This window comes from Felis catus, chromosome E1 (assembly GCF_018350175.1).
Source record: "Felis catus isolate Fca126 chromosome E1, F.catus_Fca126_mat1.0, whole genome shotgun sequence".
Taxonomy (NCBI): Eukaryota; Metazoa; Chordata; class Mammalia; order Carnivora; family Felidae; genus Felis; species Felis catus.
Window position 1 is genome coordinate 13,591,395 of NC_058381.1, and position 21,734 is coordinate 13,613,128.

Here is a 21,734-nt window from a genome sequence, read left to right on the forward strand (position 1 = left end):
GGGAACAATGTGGGCAGAGACCTCAAGTTACTAGGGAGCTTGATGCAGCTGAGGATGGAGAAGTCCGTGTGGCCAAGTTTCTGGGAGCAAGGGGACAAGTGACATGAAATGGGGGTGGAGTGGTAGGCAGAGGACTTGTCCAGCTGTCGTGAGGCTTTGAGATTTCATATCAAGGGTTAGGGGAAGCTACTAAAAGGTTTTACACAGAAGAATCATTACATGTGAACATTTCCCTGTTTTTGCAATGGGGTTGCAGGCTAAAAAGGTATATTTTTCCCTGTGTCATCCTTTGGGACGTAGTGACATCTGAAGAGTGTAGAAAAGTAAATTTCACTTGGGAATGATGGGAATACTGAGGACGTGGCTGGGAAAGAAGGAGAGGAGGCATAGAGAAGATAGGGATATTGGTGGATTATGAAGATGCTTCAGCAGAGAAGGGATGTTTGAGCACACTTATTGGGCACTTATTAGATTGCAGATACTGAAAAGACATCGGTAGTATCTTCAAAAGGGGACGGAAGCAGAAGGGGCAAAGAGGCAGAGGCCAAGAAGGCTTTACAGATTAAATGAGAGTTGAGGAGCATTTTGGACGAGAAGTAGGAATTAGCTAGAGTGAGGGCTGAACGGGGGAAAGGAGCAGAGGAAGGAGGGAGAGAATTCTGGGTGGGAGGACCAGTCTGTGTGAAGGCATGTAGGAATAAAACAATGTGAAGCGGACTAGAACAGAGAGGACCTGAAGGGCGATGCATTTAGAAAGGTTGTAGGGGAGGGAGGGGCAAATCACAAAGGGCCCTTGTGTTAGGAATTTGAACTTCAATGACTTGTTACTCTGTCCTGGGCACTGTGCTAAGAGCTCAGCTGCATCAGCCCACTTATTCTCCACAGTAATCCCAAGAAAGGGACACTATTACGATGACCCCCATTTTATAAACGCAAACATCAAGTCTGTAACTGAAAGTGGCTATAGCTCTAGGTTTTTAAAAAATCACATTTAATTAGAAACTCTGAATACTGTAAATATTGAGTCAGAGGAAATAAGACTTTACATTTACATTGTAAATTTTATAGGTAACTAAAGTTTGATAGAAGAATAAAGTACTCTTGCCAAAATTTACATCTGGAAAAAACTGACCCAGAAAAACTGGACTCAGACATAAAACACGAAGGAACTTTCACAGTGGAAGAAGGAAGATTGATAAATTGAACTTTCACTCAGAATTCAGAAGGAAGAGAGTTTATTCCAATAAAAATCATTTTGGCAAAGTACAAAAATATTGGTGCGGAAAAATTTAGAAACAGTTTATTTGTGCTTTATAAAACACTGAATATGAAAATGAAATTAGTTTAATGGGGTCTACTCTGGAGAATGAGATATTTACATACATCTTTGTTTCAGATAACAGTATGATGGTTGGTACATACATTTGAAACCATAAACATGGGTTCCTTGGGGTCCAAATCACAGGATAAAAACACTCTTTACTTGGCTGCTGGGGCCTAAAAGAGGAGGCAGGGAGGCTCCTGCAGGGGCTGGAGGGAGAGATGGAGGCAGTGTTTCAGCCCAAAGACCTTTGAGGAGAAGAATCGTGGGTGTGGAGGCGTTTTGGGCATTTAGATCACAGGCACTTTTTTGAAAGAATGCATCTGTGAACCAGAGACCTGGTTTTGGGTCACATTAGTGTCCGCTGCTGTCTGCTATTTCTGTCTTTACCGCCTTTGCTGCCGGAGCCCAAAGACTTCCTCACGTGTTGGCTGGGAACAAGGGCAAGCGCCTTCTTTCAAAATGAGGACCGACGGTTGGAAGGAATATGCCTCTTCCAGGTTTTCCCAAGTTGGGAGGGAACGTGAGCTTCCCAAGGGGAGTGTGAGATGTCTGGAGGAGGCTCCCCGCTCCCCGAGGTCAGTGCAGAACAAGGGGCCATGTCGGGGCAGCCGTGCTGTGTGGGCGACTGTCTGCAGACAAAGGGCCATTCAGGTCCTTGATTTATTCCTAGTGTCACCTTTATAATCAGCCCTCATTTCCTGTTCACATTTCATCTTCAAAAGAGCAGTTACAAATCTCCTATGGATATCACAACTATTGCTGAAGTTACAGATGGGATGCTTAATATATTATCATTAATTCAAGTATGAAAAATTTAAAAATCACAAGTCTGCATCATGAGTTTCGAGTAGCATTTATACATTACTTGAAAACACATTTAATTCTAGATTCAGGTTAATAACTTTTAAGGTATAGTATCCATTTCAGTTTTGAAATTTGAATTTAAAGGCTGTTTGTTAAGAATGTTAAACTCTCAAAGTATAATATATAAAAAGTTATACAGAAATAAGAAATGCACTTCTTTGAATAAGCTACGTGTCCACTATGATACTTTGAGAAGATACGCATTAATTTATTCATTCATTCAAAAATTTGCCTGAATGCCCACTGTGGTAAGGCACTGGACTAGGTACTAGGATATGAAGTCGAAGAAGCCACAGCCCTGCCCTTCAAGAGCTTACAACCTAGTGGAGTTTGTCAAGATACTGTGTCACAGGTGGGCTAGAAGTGATTCTTAAGGTAACGAGGAGCGAATGCTTCTTGCGTTGAGTGTTAGTTTGGTTGCCTTTGCAAAAGCTTCTTTCTTTTCATAATACGCGGCCTCGTTTACAAACACTGGGTACACAGTACTGCCTCCGCCCAACGGAATGATCTTTCCATCAAGAGTTAAAAACACAGGATCCCCGGGGTGCAGCGGTTTCCAGTCTTGATCCTCTCAGGAAACAATTAAAATACGTAAGTTACATTTAGACTTTTTCCCCACCTTAAAAGTTTTACGTCGGGCTTACGTTGGGCTCTCTAGACAACTAACAAATTATAGCAGTGTCTAACAAAAGAGATACTTGAGAGATGTGTTGGGAGGACCATGAGTGATCTGGCCAAACTGAGACCGAACCATTAATTTGGGCGGCAGTTTTAAGAGTTCCCCATTTAGTTTTTATACCACATACATGTGACTGGAGTTTGTTTCAATACCAAGTTTGCCTTGAATGCTGCCAAAGAGATTCAGAATATTAAAGGGCCAAATAAACGCATGTCTCCCTAAGTGTATGTTCTACCTGTTGCTAGCAGAAGTTAAATCCTGTTCAGCAAAGCTTAAGAAATATCCTTTAAGAGCCTTCAGTGTGCAAGACATTGTACTGTAGGGATGTAAAAAATGAGTCCTTGTGCCTGCCCACCAAGGGACTCTATTCTGATGGGGCTTAGTGAGACAAAGTGGGGATGGGCTGGGGCCTGTCTTAGGATAAGGTGAATGTTCTCCATGATAACAACGGAGTTATCTGATCCAGACCATGAGCCCTCAAATACCAGTGCTGTCACATCACAAGAACCCTAAATCAGCTCTTCCCACACTTTGATATGTTTTCAGATTGTGTACAGATTTTGTTAAAATGCAGATTCTGATTCTAGAGGTCTGGGGTTCTGTGATTCTGCACTTCTAACATTTCTCAGCAGCACCTGGGAATTTATTATTAAAGCACAATTTCTTTCCCCGCTGCAGACGTGCCTTCATATTAACAAGTCCCCAGAGATTCACATGCATAGTATTAAAGTTTGGGAAGCTCTGCATTATGGTAAGTTTCTCAACCCTGCCTGCACGCTATAATTGACTGGGCTATTTAAAAAATATAGATGAGTATGAGGCACCTGGGTGGTTCAGTTGTTTAAGCATCAGACTTTTGATTTCAGCTCAGGTCATCTCATGGTTTCATCTCACGGTTCATGGGTTCCAGCCCCGAGTCGGGCTCTGCGCTGACAACATAGAGCCTGCTTGAGATTCTCCCTTTCTCTCTCTCTGCCCCTCCCCTGCTTGTGCTCTTTCTCTGTCAAAATAAATAAATAAACTTTCTGTATCTATATCTATAGATATCTATAGACATAACTATACCCAAACCTGAGCCACATGAAAATCACCTGGTAAACCTAATTGATTTCCTATGTGCATCCTGAGGAACTAAATCAGAATCCCTGGAGAAGGGGCCTGGGAATCAAGATTTTTTAAAAGCTCCTCAGGTGATTCTCCTGTGGCCTGAGTTTGAGAAGCACCGCTTTAGTGCTTTTGTAATAGGCTTCGGGCATTTGGGAGTACATCCTCTAGATCATCCCAGTGAGCATCCATGACCAAGAACTGTCTCTCTTTGAATGAAACCTGGACTCACAAGCAGGTGTCTGTCTATGTCTCTCTCTCCAGGATCAACTATCCTCAGTGTTCGCTCCCTGATCTCCATGGACACTGGTCTTGCTATTCCTCAAACACTCCAAGTTTGTTCTAGCCTCAGGGCCTTTGGACTTGTTTTCCACGTGGATGACTTCTCATTGTCCAGGCTCCAGCTTCAATGCCATCATCTAAGAGATGGCTCTTTCAGACCATTCCATCTGATAGGAACCCTCTGTTAGCCTCTATTATTCTGTTCATTTCTTTTATAGTACTCATTACAATTTGAAATGATCTGGTTTATGTATTGTTTACTTATTCATGGTCCATTATCCCCTGATTACTATGGAAGCTCCGTGAGGGATCTTGTCTATCTTGAACCTCAGGGCCCAGAATAGGCTTAGTAGTCATTCAAATATATGTATTTTTTTAAAAAATATTTATTTATTTTTGACAGAGAGACAGAGCACGAGGGGGGGAGGGGCAGAGAGTGAGGGAGACACAGAATCCGCAGCAGGCTCCAGGCTCTGAGCTGTCAGCACAGAGCCCTACGTGGGGCTCGAACCCACAAACAGTGAGATCACAACCTTAGCCCAAGTCAGACGCTTTACAGACTGAGCCACCCAGGTGCCCCTCAAATGTATTTATTGCAATAATTAGTGAGTCACTCACTCCTTGTAAATACTGAGCAACCAAATCAATACTGTCCTTCCTTTCAAGACCTACCACAAACCCTGTTTGTTACTCATCTCATTAACCTCACTTCTCTGCTTCACCAGGATGATGTTTGTACTCTTCAAGGATCCTTGAGGAATACAAATCTTTAAAAAAATCCTGTGTTGTAGCCAGTTATGACATCATCACCTTGGCCTCTGTTTCTTTAACTTGCTATTTTTGTTACCTGTAGTGCTTTCCTCTCTCCCTCAATCTCTATATTTCTTTCCTTTAAAACATTGCCTAAGGCTCCTTCTTCCGCTTTCCACCCAGATCCCACTAAGGCAGAAAGCAGGATTTGCTCCACTTGTCTACAGACAGCTTATTTTATTAAGTTGTAAGTCTGGATGACTGTTACCAGGGTCATTAGATCGGGGTCTGAACTGCATCAGTAGTTTTCCACTCTGATTACCCAGGCCAGTAAGATCAGATTAGCTCAAAGTGGGATCCTGGCATTGTTATGTTTCAAAGTCTCTCTAGGCAATGTATGACCAGAGTTGAAAGCCCCAGACTAGATAATCCGCCAAGTCTTTTCCATCTGTCTGAGGGTGCATAGGGTTATCACAATTGATATGGATATTTTAGCTTTTTGGAATATTTGCTTCCCCTTGCTTCTGCCTTTGCCTTTTCTAGATTTCAATCTCCTATGCTCTCCCAAGAGCCTTTTTTCCCCCTTAACTATGCCATTATTGATCAAACCAGAGAAGGAGCAGATACTGGGGTTCTGAGGAGAGTCAGGGAGTGGTGGTAGAAAACACCGCAGAGAAGGAGGTTCTGAGTGTTTTGCTCTAACTTATTCAGTGGTGATCACAGGGAGGTGGCAGCAATGTGGTCAACTGCAAAGAACATTAGTTCTGGATGTGCCACTGATAGCTGTAAGACTATGGGGAGGATCTAAATTTTATTTTCTTTAAACAACTTTTTTTTTTTGAGTGTAGTTGACACAATGTTACATTAATTTCAGGTGTGCAACATAGTGATTCGACAAGTTTATACCTTATGCTATGCTCACCACAAGTGTAGTTACAACGCTATTATAATACCATTGACTATATTCCCTATGCTGTGCCTTTTTACTCTGTGACTTAATCATTCCATAACTAGAAACCTGTGTGAGCCTGTTTTCTTATGATAAAATAGATACAATAATTCCTGTCCATTGCACTTGGGCAGGAATTTCACCTTCCCTGAGAGGCCTTGTCTGACCTCTTCCTCCCCACTTCATTCTTCTTTTATGGCATCTGGTTATCTTGATTTCTAAACCACAGTTTAGAGTTTAGTACATCTATAAATCTCATGAGAGTATAGACCATATTCACTGATGTATCCCCAGAGCCAGCAGAGGATATACTCAATAATATTTATTGAACGAAGGTCTGAATACCTTACCTACACTGCTAATGTGGGCAAATGTAGGTAATGCAGGTAAACGAGCTAATGTATGTAAAATGGTTTATGAATTGTAAAGTTCTATTTGAAAGTGAGACATCATTAATTTGAATACTTTAAAGAAACAGCAAATGTTACCTGCAGGTTAGGGTGGATAATAGCGGCAATATCTCCATTTTCATTCCTAGGATAATCAACTTTCTCCATTATTTTATAGACTTCAATAGCACAGGGGGGGAATTCTTCTCCTATGGTGAAAACAACATGTATGAATAGTGATTAAGAAGAATCTCTTGAAAAAAAGGAAGTTGAAACTTTAAGGGAAGAACAACACCCCAAAAAGGAAGACAGTTACAGGGACAACATACCATTTTAAGTTAAGGAAATTCTTAACCAACATCCAGCCAAAAGAGGTTCTCAAATTATTCCTATTGGTACACCATCCACAAGTACACTAATGGGGAGAGGCAGAAAGCAGAACTTGAAAAGCCAGGATAGGCTGGGAGTCAGGACACCTGGGCTTCAGTCTAGCTGTGTGATCTTGAGCAAGATGCTGAACTTCTGGAAGCTCACTTTCTTTACTTGTCAAACGAAGGTTTTGACAGTATCTCGGAGGGCCCTTCCAGCTCTGACATTCTATGCACATCCTCAGGGGGACTTCCGGCAGGTTAGGTGACTTCAGCATGGTGCTCCTTCTCTTAACTAAGTATGTGAGACCCTAGGATGCAGGCAGCCTGACTTCCAAAGATGAGGCAACATTAAATAACCCAATGCCCAGAAACGTGTAAAGGGAGTAGTTTACATGTACACCAGGCAGCTCTGTGTAAACAGGATGAATTTTCATCCAAGAGAGGATCCTTAGTGTGCTATGGTTGCAACTCAAAGGAAATTCCTCCTTTGTCCTTAGAACAGAAAGTGCAGCCCCCGGTTGGAATGTGGATAGCCTGTGATCACTTCTGTATCAGTTAGCTTTTGCTGCTTAACACACTACCCGAGAACTGAGTGGTGTGAAACAACCACCCCCAGTTTAGCTCATGATTCTGTGGGATGTTTGGGCAGTTCCCCCGGTGTAGGCTGGCTTTCTGATTTCTGACTGGCTTGCTCACGCATTTGTGGTGAGCTGGTGGTAGGTCAGCTGGAGGCTGGATGATCTAAGATGGTCTTACTCTCATGTCTGGCATTTGCCAAGCTGGCAGCTGGAGCTGGGGTGTCTGAGTTCTCCGCCTCATAACCTCTCATTATTCAGCAGGCTAGGCTAGGCTGATCCACATACTGGCAGTACAGGGTTCCTAGGAGGAGCAGAGAGCAAGCTCCAGTGTGCAAGTCCTTTTTGAGTTTCTTCTGCGGCACAAAACAAGTAATGTGGCCAAGCCAGATTCAGGAGGTAGGGAAATAAACTCCATTTCTTGGCAGAAGGATCTAAAACACCACATTGTGAGAACACGGACACAGGGAAGGGAAGAATTTGTGGGCATTTTTACAATCTACTCCATCTTCCAAAGGGAAGATAGAAACTTATCAGGTGTCATCTCTTTAAAGCAGAAGGTCTATTAGAAGGACAGAAAAAAGTGGTAGAACGTAAAGAAGCGTTCTAAGTTTGCTACTTAGAATCTCACAGTTGGAAGAAGCCTCAAATGTCTAACCTCATCAGTGCTTGAGAATTCTCCACGTCTTTCTGGCCAAGTGATCATCTTACTCCTGCTTGGATGGCCTCACAAAGTGTGGTCCATTCCATTGTCAGTCAGCTTTGTTAATCAGACATTTATGTCTCTAGGTGACTTCATCCCACTGATTCTATTCTGTCCTCAGAGTCACAGAAAACATGTCTAATTGCTGCTTTCCAGTATGACAATGTCTAAAACTCTAATATAAAAAGTCTTCTTTTGCTGGCCCAAGAATTCTTCTTCTCTACTTACATATGTCACATTCGTGAGGTTATATGTGAAGATACTTTGTAAACTGAAGTTCTACGTGCATCTTAGGGATGGCTCTTATATTATGGTTTTTAAACTCTTCAGCCTTCTCAATTCTCTCCTTGGCTAACCTCTACTTCATACAGGTTCCTCCTGAAATACGGACTCAGAATTTATTCACATTCTCCAAGTGGTGTTTATTCAATGCAGAAAAGAGACCATCACTTCCCTTATTCTGGGATTTTTTTTTAAACATAAAAGCAAATTTTGAACCTGAAATGTAGTTAACCTAAAATATTTGCCTCACACAATTGTTAAAGGTTGTCAGCACTTTTTAGATCTACCTTCTAACCACAGATATTTTCCAGCAAGCTTCCTGCCACCTTTCATTTATATATAAGCATGTCACATATATCCTCATCCAACTTACTAGTAATAATTTTGAGTAGCACAAAGCCAAGGATGGAGCTCTTCTGCACATTTCTAGAGAGTTTTTCTCTAGGTGGTTATCTCTTTGTCAGCATTCTTTGGATAATGGTGTTCTTCCCATGTTAGTTAAAAATCCACCAAACTGGAAAGTCAAGATTAATAGTGGTTTAAAATTTTTGAATTGCAGGATCCTTTGTTAAATAAAATGTTACACAGAAGAGCAATAAAACAGAAGAACTGGTCTGGTAGGAGCAGAGGTAGGGGTGCCTGTCCTGGAACTACAAGACAGCCATGAGATCCCCACCCCTGGGGATAGGAATCTATGGACTATGATTTGAAAAACATGTCTTTCCTCTCATGTCTGTGGTCTTGTACCTGGGTTCACTGTTCCTTAATGTAAGGTAGTCCCCACTTACTATCGGAAGGGTTTCTTATCAATTAGTGGTGACCTTCCCAATACCAGGTGCATGAGACAGTTATAGAACCGGTTCTCAGACATAGGTGGTAAAAAGCTGATCTTCAGTCTTTATGACTTTGGAGTCAAAGGATTCCCAAGCACAGAAGAAATTCCTGTGATTGCAGTAGGGTGCACAATCTGAGGTTAAGGAATTATACTCCCCCATGACACTGAACTATTCTCCAGCTTTGTCACTATAATGACCCATTCCTCAACGACAATTCCAATGAAGCCTGCTGGAGTAATTATTTTTTAAAAAAAAATTTTTTTTCAACGTTTATTTTTGGGACAGAGAGAGACAGAGCATGAACGGGGGAGGGGCAGAGAGAGAGGGAGACACAGAATCGGAAACAGGCTCCAGGCTCTGAGCCATCAGCCCAGAGCCCGACGCGGGGCTCGAACTCACGGACCGCGAGATCGTGACCTGGCTGAAGTCGGACGCTTAACCGACTGCGCCACCCAGGCGCCTCAGCTGGAGTAATTATTTATGTAGGATGTCCCTTTCTCTCTCTCTCTCTCTCTTTCTCTCTCTCAGGAATTTTTAAATTTTTACAAATTTTATTAACTCTTTAAATTTTAATTCCAGTATAATTAACATAGAGTGTTATATTAGTTTCAGCTTTCTTTGATTTTATTTCAATTATACCTTAGTTTTAAATTTTCAAGTACATTTATTTTTTAATAATCAATAGGCTTTATTTTTTGCTGTTTTAGGTTTATCAAATAAATGAGCAGATAGTAGAGTTCCATATATCATCCTGCCACGAGCCCCATTTAATTGTTTTTTAATTACACAAATAATATGCAAGTACATCGTTCACCTTGAAAACAATTAAAATAAAATTAATCTGTTTTTTCCTCATATATATGTATGTGTATTCTAGCAAGTGTTTATTATTATTATTCTGAAGCAAACTGGTATAGTGCTGTATGTTTTGGTTTGTAGCTTGCTTTCTGTAATTCACAATGTATTTTGAGGATCTTTTCACATTAATTTATTTAATTGTTCACCAATGGATCAATATTCAGGTCATTTCTATTGTCTTGCTGTTACAATGATGCTGATGACCGCCCTTGCATGTGACACAGTGGGTGTGCCTGTGCTTTTGCATGTCTCTGAGGTATGGACTTGCTGGGTCACAGGATTTGTGCATTTTCAGGAGTGGATACTATAAAGATTATTCTCTAACGTGTCCTTACTGGATTTATACCAGCAGGGAATGAGAGCATCCTCTTTTCCTACGCTTACCATCAGTTAATACTATCAGGTTTTAATATCTGCCCACTCTGGTGGGAGAAAATAGTTTCTCACTTTAACTGGTGTTTCTCTGATTAGCAGTAATGTTGGACATCTTTTCATGCGCTTATTGGATATTTGTATTTCTTAGTGGTTCTTTGCTGTTTACAGTGGAGATTAGCAGAAAATGAGGATTTTATTTGGGGAGATTTGTTAGTAGCTGTTTTGCTTAAATGTGTCTACTCTGGTCATTGAGGAATGGCTGAAGTGAATAACATTTTTAAAAACATCTAATATCATGAGCATGGCAAATTTGACAATTGCTGTATCAGCGTTTAGTGGTTAGGTCACTATGTGTGTTCATTTCATCTCGCTTTTCTGATTTACACACACACACACACACACACACACACACATACACACACACACACACACACACACACACACTCTAACAAGGACATAATTCCTGCCTCCTACTTACCTTCATTGAAATTATGTATAAAATCAAGAGCATGTTTGATCATTTTTCTCATTTGATCCAAAATATCGGCTCTCAGAACTCCTTGAGGCTGGGGACCAACTTCTACACCTCGATACAGAAGGGGTATATATAATATTTATATAAATATTACAATATATTAGACAATTGAGCACGTGTATATATTAAGACCTAGAATCTCATCATTAAAATGATTAAAAAGGTAGACCATGTAGCATCATGGAAAATATTTGAGACAATGTTAGGCAAAACATAAAAGCAGAAGATTTACATGTACACATTATAAGCATAGTGAATAAAAACTGAGAGAAAACATGAAAAAATATCAAAGAATTATATTAGAGTAGTAAGATCTTGGGGTCATTTTTTTGTTTAAATATCCTTCAATATTGCCATATTATCAACATTGTCAACATTTAGTCTTGACAGGAGGAAACGCATCTATTTGAGTCACAGAAATTTGGTGCCATGGATGGTTAACATGACCATCTAGGTGACCCTAGAGCAACATTCTTGCCCTTAACATAACAACTAATTCTAATGTGATGGTGCAACAGTTTTAGTTTTCCCTAGGATTAATTTGTATTCATTTATTCTCACCCCAATACAATCCATCCTCACACCTACAAAACAGTCTCTCTAAACCAAATATCTAGTTACCTCCCTCCTGTTCCAGTCTCCCATACAGTTATCCCCCATTTATCAAAAATAATATCATTCATTCTTTTCTAACCAATTCATATCCATTCATATACATTCTTTTTCACCCATTCTATTTTTACCCAGTTCTCTTATTTCTTGATTCACAAAATCTTTCTGTATTTGACATTTATTTTTTATTTGTTGTGCTTAGCTTTTTTGCATATACGTCTGGACACACATTTAAGTATGTGGTATAAATGTGGTTAACATATGCATTTTGTGTATAAATGATTTGTACACATGTGTTAAAACATGTTCAAGGATATGTCTATATGTGTGTTGTAGAAGACATTATTGGTTGCCCATCCAAAAGCCATTCCACTTCTTCCTTACTGATAGAGTCCTGATTTTGGTTCGGTATCTAGTCTTCCAGGTAAGTGAACTTTTCTACAGCCCAGGTGTAAATATGGAATAGTTTAAGTCGTTTATAGTACTCCCATTATCCTAGTGATTGATTTAAGAATGGATATGTGATCCAGTTCTGAACAAGTGGTTATAACAGAGGTCTGCAGGGAGTTCCTAAGACTTTTCTTTCACCCATTAGATATTGTATTATTGGCATATGATGCTTAAAACTACAGTGGACATCTTGTGGCCATGGGGGCTGCTAAAAAACTCCACTAAAGATGGTATACTAAAAAGATAAGAAGAACCTGGCCCCTCATGATGTGCTGAGCTGTAATGTAAAATAATAAATTTATTTTATTGTTTAAGCCATTTGAGCTTTGTGCAGCCAAAAATATTGTACATATTCTTGTTTGGAGAGGAGATGGAAGGTGTGGAGAGCAGCTGTGATTGGTAGAAGAGGGTCTCTGAGTCAGAAGAGTCAGTTACTGAAGGATTTTTTCCTTTCTGATTGTGAGTGGAAGATAACAGGGTGGCCATATTTTCTAAACCAACAATTACCCTTGACACAAGATCCTGTATCAGAGAATGTTTAAAGTTTTAGGAAATAGCCACAGCATAGTCCCAAGTGGAGCTGAAGAAGTAGTGGTCATAAACTTAAATCTTCTGAGTCTCAAATGAGGCCATGGTTGATCTGGGAAAGTTAACTTAGGAGAAGATTCTGTCTAGAGTATTCTGTGTGTGTGTGCATGTGTGTATGTGTGTGCATGCACACACATGAGAGACAGAGAAACAGAGACAGAAAATGAAGAAGATTCTGTGAATGATCATAAGGCTGGCTGCAGAAAACAGCTTTTTTCCACAATAAAGTTTACTTAGAATGATCCTGCCACATTTCAGCTGCCTTGGTAATAGAATACAAAGGTGGTCCTTTTGGAGGCTGGTAGAAGCTAGAGCAAGTTTCTATGAGACAATAGAGATATATCGTAAAACGTTGGGCTGGAGATAGTTTCTGTCTGAACTTAAGTATTTTCCCCCCAGTGAGTGGATGGTATAAAAATATTCCAAATTAATGAAGTTGGCAGGATAACATACAGTATTTCTAATTGTTTATGATGATCTTAGTACTCTATCATATTGAAATATTTGAAAGGCTTGGCCCTAAAAAGGGGCAAATATATTGGTAGATATTTGTTCTAGTTAACAGCAGCATTTCCCCACAAATATCATAGACCAAGAATGCTTTTCCAAAGTGTGGAAATTTTCAGCTTTATTTGGTGTCCCAGAAAAACAGGATCTCTGTCATTCATTGTTAAGCATTTGGTTTATTTCGAATAATTACCTATACTTAGATATTTACCTTTGCCCCAACAGATCCCCAATTATGCACCAAAATTACCAACAATTAAATAACCAAGATAACTTTAAATTTGCTGATACTGTTTGACAACTTGTTTTGAAATTAAATTACTCTTGGTTAAAACCATCTTAGATCTCACAAAAAAGGATTTCAAGTTGTGCAAACAATTATGCTAGCAGGTCATTCAGGAAAGAGAGTGGAATATAGAAAAAAAAGAGACTGTCTGATGTGCAAGCCTCCATACTGGAACTTGCCAGAGGGTAAAGATGCATTCACAGCTCAGTAACTGACAAGGAAACAAGTGAGTGGATAGATAGCAAACAACTGTTGGGAGACATGAGTACAAAACAGGTGCTAAAAGGAAAGTTGGGAAAAGATTTTTTATGGGTCTCTGGTGTTTCTGCATGTCTTGCCAGCAAGACACTGACTGCCTTGGTTCCAGATTATTTTTCAAGAATGTTTTTACAGTGAACAGTCTTGGAAGATAGAGATGATCTCTTTCTAGGCACAAGGGCAGGCATGTTTACTGCGTATTATAAAAGATTCGAGTTCCCTCAGTTCACTGTTTCTCTCCTGGAATGCAGAAACTGCTCAATGAAACTGACATTTGACATAGTTAGAGCCTGCCTGGAGTTAATTAGTTTGCTTTTACTTGACAATTATAAGCCATAATGATAAGCAAGGTAGCTATAAATATTCTCCAGAAAATAATTGTCTCAGAGTTTCATCCAGGACATATTTTGTGCAGTTGTGACAATGGGAAATATGACTTACCAACAGGATACTTGGCTATAGAACGAGTGGTCGCATATTTGAGGGAAGGATGCTCAATAAGATAAACATAGCAGGGTAATGGAGCCAAAGAAGTCTGAAAAGAATTTAAAACATCTTTCTTATTATGTAAAGACCACATGCTTTGTTCTCTTTGCCACTAGAGAGTCAATAATGTCTTCAATATGCTTTACTCCATCAATTAAGTAATAGAATACAAAGGTAAGACAGCTTTATGAAACGCTCTAAAATTCAGTGTTATTATTATAGCTTTGAAAACACATCAATGAATTACATATAAAATTGAATTATACATAGCTTTCTGGGCAAAAAGTACATTAAACAATTCTCCAGAACCATGATAAAAAATGTATGAAATAAATTTTCCTTCTCAATGGATTTGGCTATTTTTGTTTTCACCACTGGTGACACTTCCTATTTAGTTTAGTATAGGTCTCATAAAGAATTCCGTTTCTACCCTTATGGTCCAGGTCCGTACAGATGTTAGGTAACCCCCCCCCCCCCACCTCGACTTATCTGAACGAGAATTCAAGATAAGGCCTCTGGATTTTGATAACATTGTCAGCCATGCTGCTTCTATGCCTGGTAACCACAGCATTCAACTCTCCCTTCAATGAGCAAAAAGAATCACTGCATTATGATCTCCCACCAGAACTGCTAGCTGGTTATTGTCAAAAACTCAAGGGAAACAGAAGTTAACAATTAATCTTTACTGTCTGCTAGGTATAAGGCTCAATGCTGTATCTCACTTAAGGCTTTTAACACTCCTATGGGTAAGTGTTATTATGCCAATTGTATACAAGGAAAGCAAGGTTTGGGGTGTGGAGTATCTTGTCCAAGGTTAGTGAATGAGAAAGCAGGATATAAGCCCAGGTTCTCCTGGATACACAGGTCAAACTCCTTCCACTTAAGCATATTGGCCCTCCTGAAGGAAGAGTAGCCATTATACAGAAAAAAACACATAGTTCATTATTTGTGTTTTTTGCTTTGTTGTTACTTTCTAGCAATTTTCCTCTAGCCGTCAGCCCTGGATTGCTGAATTTTTCATCTTGTAAATTTCTGAGCCTTAAAATGATTAGCTATACAAGTACTGAAAGAACAGACGTGTGTTGGGGTATCTGAGTCAAATGGAGACAAGGGCAGAACTAAAAAGAGCCACCCTTTTTATCACTGGTCTTTGGTCATATTAAATGACTATTTCTCAAGCTTCCTAAAACTAGCATTGAGCTATGTCAACTACACCATTTTAAGTGTGGGTATTGATTTTACCAAATAGCTTATGGTTTAGTGGCTGTCTGGATAAGTGAGTTATAATTTTATAAACATGAGAATCCGCAACTGTTTTATTATTTTGTTCACTGTGTTTATTATTTTACTCATTTCCTCAACTTTTCTCCTGCCTTCAACACCACCTCTATTCTGGTGCGCTCCTCCCACTCCCTCATCTCTCTTGGACCCCCTCTTCCAACCCTTTTCTGGTGGCTCTCCATCTACAATTGACTTAAAAGTACAGGTACCATGCTAACTTATAAATTAATAACACTGGGGCACCTGGGTGGCTCAGTTGGTTGAGCATCTGACTACGGCTGAGGTCATGATCTCACGGTTCATAAGTTTGAGCCCCACATGGGGCTTGCTGCTGTCAGCTTGTCAGCACAGAGCCCACTTCAGATCCTCTGTCCCCTTCTTTCTGTCCCTCCCCTGCTTGAGCTCTCCCCAAAATAAGTAAATATTAAAAAAAAGAATTTTAATTAATAACATTGACATTACCTTAATATAATGACACATCTGAATTAAAAAGTCATTCCTGGAATCTTCAAGAATAAGAGTGCACCCCATGTTAGAAGTAGTGTTGTGAAGGTCAAAAATAATGTCATAGGAATATTCATTGTCTTTTGGACCAAATAAATGATTGATTTCTTGAGCCCTTCTCACTTCATATGGCAAATCCTTTGACATTTTTTTGCTGTTATTAGCAGAAAGAAAAAGATTTAACAACATCTGTGGCTAAGATAACATTAAACATACAATAAGAACACAGTGTATAAGGAAACAGTTGCCAAACCTTTAATATGAAAAATCTGTAAGTCAAGTGGAAACTTATTTCAAAATTTCATAAATAAAGACTTCCTTCTTTTTTCTCCATTTGATTTTATGTAATGGTGCATCGGCATGCTCACAAACAGTAGTTCATTCATGTGGCTGATCCCAGGGAGGACATTTCAAACAGAATTCACCATTTGACTTCAATGTTTAACAAAATGTATTCATTAATTTAATCAATAGTTTTGTTTTGTTTTTTAAATAGTTATGTGCACTGGGCTATTTATTGGGGCTAGGCTATCAAACACACACATAAAATTTTTTTTGTCCTCTAGCTAATTCTAGTCCACAAAAATAGTAAACTTAGGTGATCACGTTACCTAATTAGGGATTCTAATTGAGGTCCCAGGAACCATTATGGTCCAGGGTAAGCTTTACAAAGTCTGTAAACTCGACAGAAATGCAAAATTTTGCAGGCATATGCATACATATTTTTTTTCTGGGATGAGGTTTTTATTGAATTCTCAAATCAGTCTCTACCTCTCCTCACTCTTTAGGATATTTTTTTTTCCCCTTACTGTATATGTTGACAATTTGTTTATTTTTCCTCATTAAACAATGGTTCAACTCAACCACTTCTCTATACTTCCATCTATTTCTGTTCCCTGACTATTTTTGCTAGTGTCTTCAAGGGACCTACAGTTGGAACCTGGGTAATTCCTGCCTAAAATGCAATCAAGAAGGTGGAGCAGCCAATTTTTGACCATAAAGCAAAAAGAATGAGGACAAAAGCTGCATACTAAGGAAGGTGCAGTGGGAAGACAGAAGAGACCTGTGGCGCTTATGTTATTATTGAACCACTACAACCAGCCCTCGACCGCCAAGCTCCAGACTGATTTGTGAAAAAGAAATCTTTACTTAAGCCACTGTTTTCAGGTTTTTATTATATGCAACCAAACATAGTTCCTAATGGATAGGTATGCATTTTAAAAGTTAATTCATGGGGGCCCCTGGGTGGCTCAGTTGGTTAAGCATCAGACCCTTGATTTTGGCCCAGGTCACGATCTCACAGTTCATGAGACGGAGCCCCGCATAGGGCTCAGTGCTAACAGCTGGGAGCCAGCTTGGGATTCTCTCTCTTCCTCTCTCTCTGCCCCTCCCCTGCTTGCATGCTCTGTCTCTCTCTCAAAATAAATATTTAAACGTTAATTCAAGAAACAACTCAGTGAGGTTCCTCTACACCCAAGTGATCTGCTTCTAATTCTCCCCCATGTCGGTAATGGCATCACTAACCACCCAGTTGCTCAGAGCCAAGGCTTGAAGTCTTGAAAGATAATGGACACTTTGAGTTCTCATGCCCGTGGCCCAGGTCTCATAGGAAGAGTCTCAAGGGATGAAGCAGAAGGAATGGGCAGGAGCAAGATCCTAAAAGGCACTTTAATCACACTAAGTTACTTAAATCTATGCCAGATAGATTTTTGAAGAATTTTCAGCTGGGGAAGGGCATAATAAGATTTGCCTGTCAGGATGATCCCTATGGCTGCTATTAAACTGATTCAATGGCAGGAAGGATTGGAGTAAGGCTAGATGAAGAAAGATTCTTTAGGAGGCTACTCTGTCCACAGATGAAATGAAATAAGGTAGCGAAAATGGAGAGGAGTATTGGATTGCAAAATATTCAATGCTTGAATAAACGGGAAGATTTAGTGACTTGGTAGACATGGGGCTTGAGGAACAGGGAAGATTCTAAGTTGATTTCCATAGAAGATTTGATGGGTAATGGTGACATTACTGAGATGGGGAATATAGGAAAAGGAGCAAATTTGGGAGAGGGAAGTCAGGAGAAGGTAATTAAATTTTATAAGTGTGATAACTACCCTGAGAGAGAACTGCCTAGCTTCTGAATAGTGTTAAAGTATAAGAAGCAGAAAGCGAATTTAATTTTAAAGACTGCTCTCACGGACGATGCATACTACTGATGGTCAGAATAGGAAAACCCACCCCAGTCCATTTCAGAGTTATTTAAGAAGTTAACATGCCGACTAAAAGCATTATTCTTCAACAAATTCTTATAAGAGTTAGTTAAAAGCTATTTTAGGTGAATAGATAAATCTTTAAAAAGATTTTTTTAATGTTTTATTTATTTTTGGAGACGGGGGGAGAGAGAGAGAGAGAGAGAGAGAGAGAGAGAGAGAGAGAGAGAGAGAGAGAATGAGTGGGGGAGGGGCAGAGAGAGAAGGAGACACAGAATCGGAAGCAGGCTCCAGGCTCTGAGCTGTCAGCACAGAGCCCGACACGGGGCTCCAACCCACGAGCTGCGAGATCATGACCTGAGCCCAAGTCAGAAGCTTAACTGACTGAGCCATCCAGGCACCCCTAGGTGAATAGATAAAATCTTAATTGTATCACCATAACCTCAGTCATGAAGATAAAGCATTCCTGAAATTAAAATGTATGCTAGTAAAAATATGCTTTGATACACAAAATGTGACTCATGTGTAATTCTCCCTAAAACATCTATTTCATAAAGTGAGGCATATTTGTACTAAAGGTAGTAACTGTATTTGATCTGTTGTGAGATTAAATTTAAGTAACTCTGTAAACTCAAGTTAGCCTTTATTAGAACATGAGTACACAGGGCAGTGGCTGCTGTGTGAGTTGTTCCTTTGCACGTGTTCCATCTCAGTTAGTTGTTTTCCAACTCGTTGTGGATAGAAACCATTTTGTTCATAGTACTCCCACAGTACCTGGCACAGTGCCCCGTGAAGAGTAGGTGTTTAATAATATTTTTAGGTAAATAAAAGAAAGTGGTGAAAAACAAATACTAAGAGGCCTATATATCTATACTAGGAGCTATAAGGATGTAAACAAAGGCAAAAATAATTAGCATTATTTATATTATGTATTATATTGTAATACCTAGAGTGTTACTATTGCATACACTGCTTGCAATGTATTATGAACCAGCTGCAATTTAAATTCAGAATATGCAAGTGAAGTGCTTTTATCTCTCAGGGATCCACCACTGAAGCCAGTACATCTACTCCTCATTTCACAAGGTGGTGTGATGGTTTTTGATGATGGGTATTTATTCACTTTTTCATATTCAACAAATATTAATTGAAATATTACAATTTTTTTGACTAGAGCTTTATTACTGCCATGAATATAGTTGTATAAAAACATAGTAGCGAACCACCTAGGAAGCTAACAAATATGTATGCAAGCATACAGGCCAAAACTAATATAATACAAAAGACTATTAAATCTGTTTTTTTAAAGATACGATTTAAAAATAAAAACCATTGTTATTGTCTTAGTCTGTACAGAATGCATTTAAAAAGAAAATCAGTTAAGAACAGTCTGATACTTTTAAAAGTTTATAAAAGAGCATGTGGAGGCCCAGTTTAGGTAATTGAGTACTTCATAGCGGAGTATGATTAAAAGTGAAAGTGATCCATTTCACAACAGCGACTATACGTACGGATACGTGTATCATGTGCTACATATACGTGTTCTCTCTCACACACACACACACACACGCACACATGCTACAACACAAAATGTAGTCTTACCCAAGACTTTCAGGGTCAAAAACTCGATTCAGGTCACAGTCAATATATCTGGTACACTTCTTCACTGCTCTTGGGTTGGTAATAAATGGTTTTACCTCCAGCCCTGTTCTCTGAATCTCAGTGCCATTCTCCAGCCAGCGCTTAACTAGAAATACTCCTGTTAACTCATTGCCATGAGTTCCTCCAAAGATAGCAACCTTTTTTATAGGATCTTCAGTAACATGACAAGAAGTCATTTTTGTCAAGTAGTTTTACCTGATTTCTGCAATTCAGAAAAGAGGAAATCAAATAGAACTTAATTTCTTAAGAAAAGTTTAGAGATTTAAATCTAAAGGATACTTTAACCAAAGTGCAAAGTGCAGAGTTCTCTTGAGCGGAGTATAATTTAATATTCTGTTACAAGTTCTGAGCCCTGTTTATTATAGGGACACTCCCTTCTTTAGCCCTGCCCTTTACCATATTTGGATTAAAATATGCAGAGATGAACTAGATACAGCTGTTTAACTTCTTACTCCCTCACATGGTCAGTAGATCTAAATGCAATAATAAATTAGCCTCTCATACTAATACAAAAATTCTGGTTTCTAGCCAATGTCACCTAATGGTGCTTCCATGACTATCTGTAATAGTAAAAATAGTTTATACTTTTCTAATCCTCAAAAATATGAAAAAAATTAAAAATCTATAAAAAATAAAGAAGGGGCTCATAATATGCATGCTATGATTTGCTATTTTTGTTTCCACTCACATTTCAAAACATTTCTTCTCTGAAATGAGTTCAGAGCCTTTTCATTATCTGAGGACATTTGAATCTCACCTCCATAAACAGCCAAAGGCGGAGAGATCCTGAGAGACCTCCTGTGGAGCCAGCACCATTTCTTTCAGTATGCTTATTCATAGTCAGAGACACAACAATCAAATAAATGATCACTAGGACGTAAAAAGCTACTTTGAAATATGTCTTAATTTCCTTCTCATGAAGTTTTCGGTAATTCTCTGTCAATTTCTTTAGGAATCTTTCCCACGTTTTGCCTTACTATTAAAGGAAAAGCAACTGTGAATAATTTTCAAGTCTTTATAATGCCTGAAAATGTCTTGGGGCATGCTATATATGCTAACCGAATTATGAGTTTATTATAATACACAGTCTAATTTACTAGAAGCCCAGACTCTTCACTGGAATGTGTTACTCAAGCGGGGGGTCTTATTAGGGGAAACTATTCAGAATACTAAGATGATTACATCCCTTTGGAGAAATGACTCTGAACCAAATCAGATTTGATTTCATGCTTGATCATCCAGAAAGACAAATATGTTCAAGTTCTGGAAATACCATGTACTAGTAGCGCCAGATTGTTTGATAGGGATACAAGAGTAATTCCTCACAACCTCAGAGAAGTTTAATTTGTAATTAAATTTCCCACATTACCTCAGTTTATTCATATATTTACATTATAAGACAGGGTGGGTTAGGCATTGACATGGCCATTGTAGTGCTAAAGGAAAAGTCCCTCAGCTACCAGGAGAAAACTGGGCCGGGGACCCAGGTTTTCTGATTCTAAGCCCAGTGTTTTTAACAGAACAGGGTGCTTCCTGTTATTTTTGGACTTCCCCAAAGTTCTAATTTTGCTCTTTTGGAATTCGCATAAACAGTTACTACAGCGTGCTCAGGAAACAAAAAGCATACAAACAAAACAGATGCTAGAATGTAAGATGTGAATGTTTCATAATGTTTAGTAAACCAATCACTATGTTCTTCCTTAGGAGATTATAATGCAGAGATAGAGAAAGCAAAATAATAAAATCCAAATTTACACATTAAAATTACTGTTCTAACCTAAGAAAAAGCCCATGTAGCATTTGATTTTTCTATCCACATCAATGTACACTGAACACTAATGTAGAGATGCTCAAAACAAAAGCAAATGTAAACAAATTATGGTTGTATTATTTACTTTGGTCTTAAAAACTCTAACTATGGTGAATTATTAACACTTGATTAGGTTTTCTTTCTTTTCTGATTTGTGGTTAGTTCTGTCCTTTGCCCTAGTCTCTCTGGAAATGCTGCTTTGGTTATTTA

The 21,734-nt window shown here is 39.0% G+C and overlaps 1 protein-coding gene across 2 annotated transcripts; it reads right to left on the minus strand.

The window, feature by feature from the left end:
• Positions 1–1,218: 1,218 nt before the first annotated feature.
• On the minus strand, positions 1,219–20,057 carry ASPA (aspartoacylase). Of its 2 annotated transcripts, none has more exons than XM_006939958.4 (6): positions 19,655–20,057; positions 15,807–16,002; positions 14,019–14,112; positions 10,820–10,921; positions 6,441–6,550; positions 1,219–2,756 (listed from the first exon to the last, which is right to left on the minus strand). In XM_006939958.4, exons 1-6 carry the CDS (start codon positions 19,888–19,890, stop codon positions 2,559–2,561), a joined length of 936 nt encoding a protein of 311 aa, XP_006940020.2. In that variant the 5' UTR covers positions 19,891–20,057; the 3' UTR covers positions 1,219–2,558. The 2 variants fall into 2 exon arrangements, with proteins under 2 accessions (XP_006940020.2, XP_006940019.2); XM_006939957.5 differs by having other exon boundaries at positions 10,820–10,927.
• Between the last annotated feature and the right edge of the window lie 1,677 nt (positions 20,058–21,734).

Bases quoted from the DNA above. Each gene is read 5' to 3' on its own strand.
- ASPA (XM_006939957.5), bottom strand. From the start codon at position 19,890: ATGACTTCTTGTCATGTTACTGAAGATCCTATAAAAAAGGTTGCTATC. The intron at 16,003-19,654 runs GTAAGACTACAT...TGCTAATAACAG, and splicing joins TTTGACCCTGAAAGTCTTGG to CAAAAAAATGTCAAAGGATT. The intron at 2,757-6,440 runs GTAACATTTGCT...GTTTCCTGAGAG, and splicing joins TTATCCACCCTAACCTGCAG to GATCAAGACTGGAAACCGCT.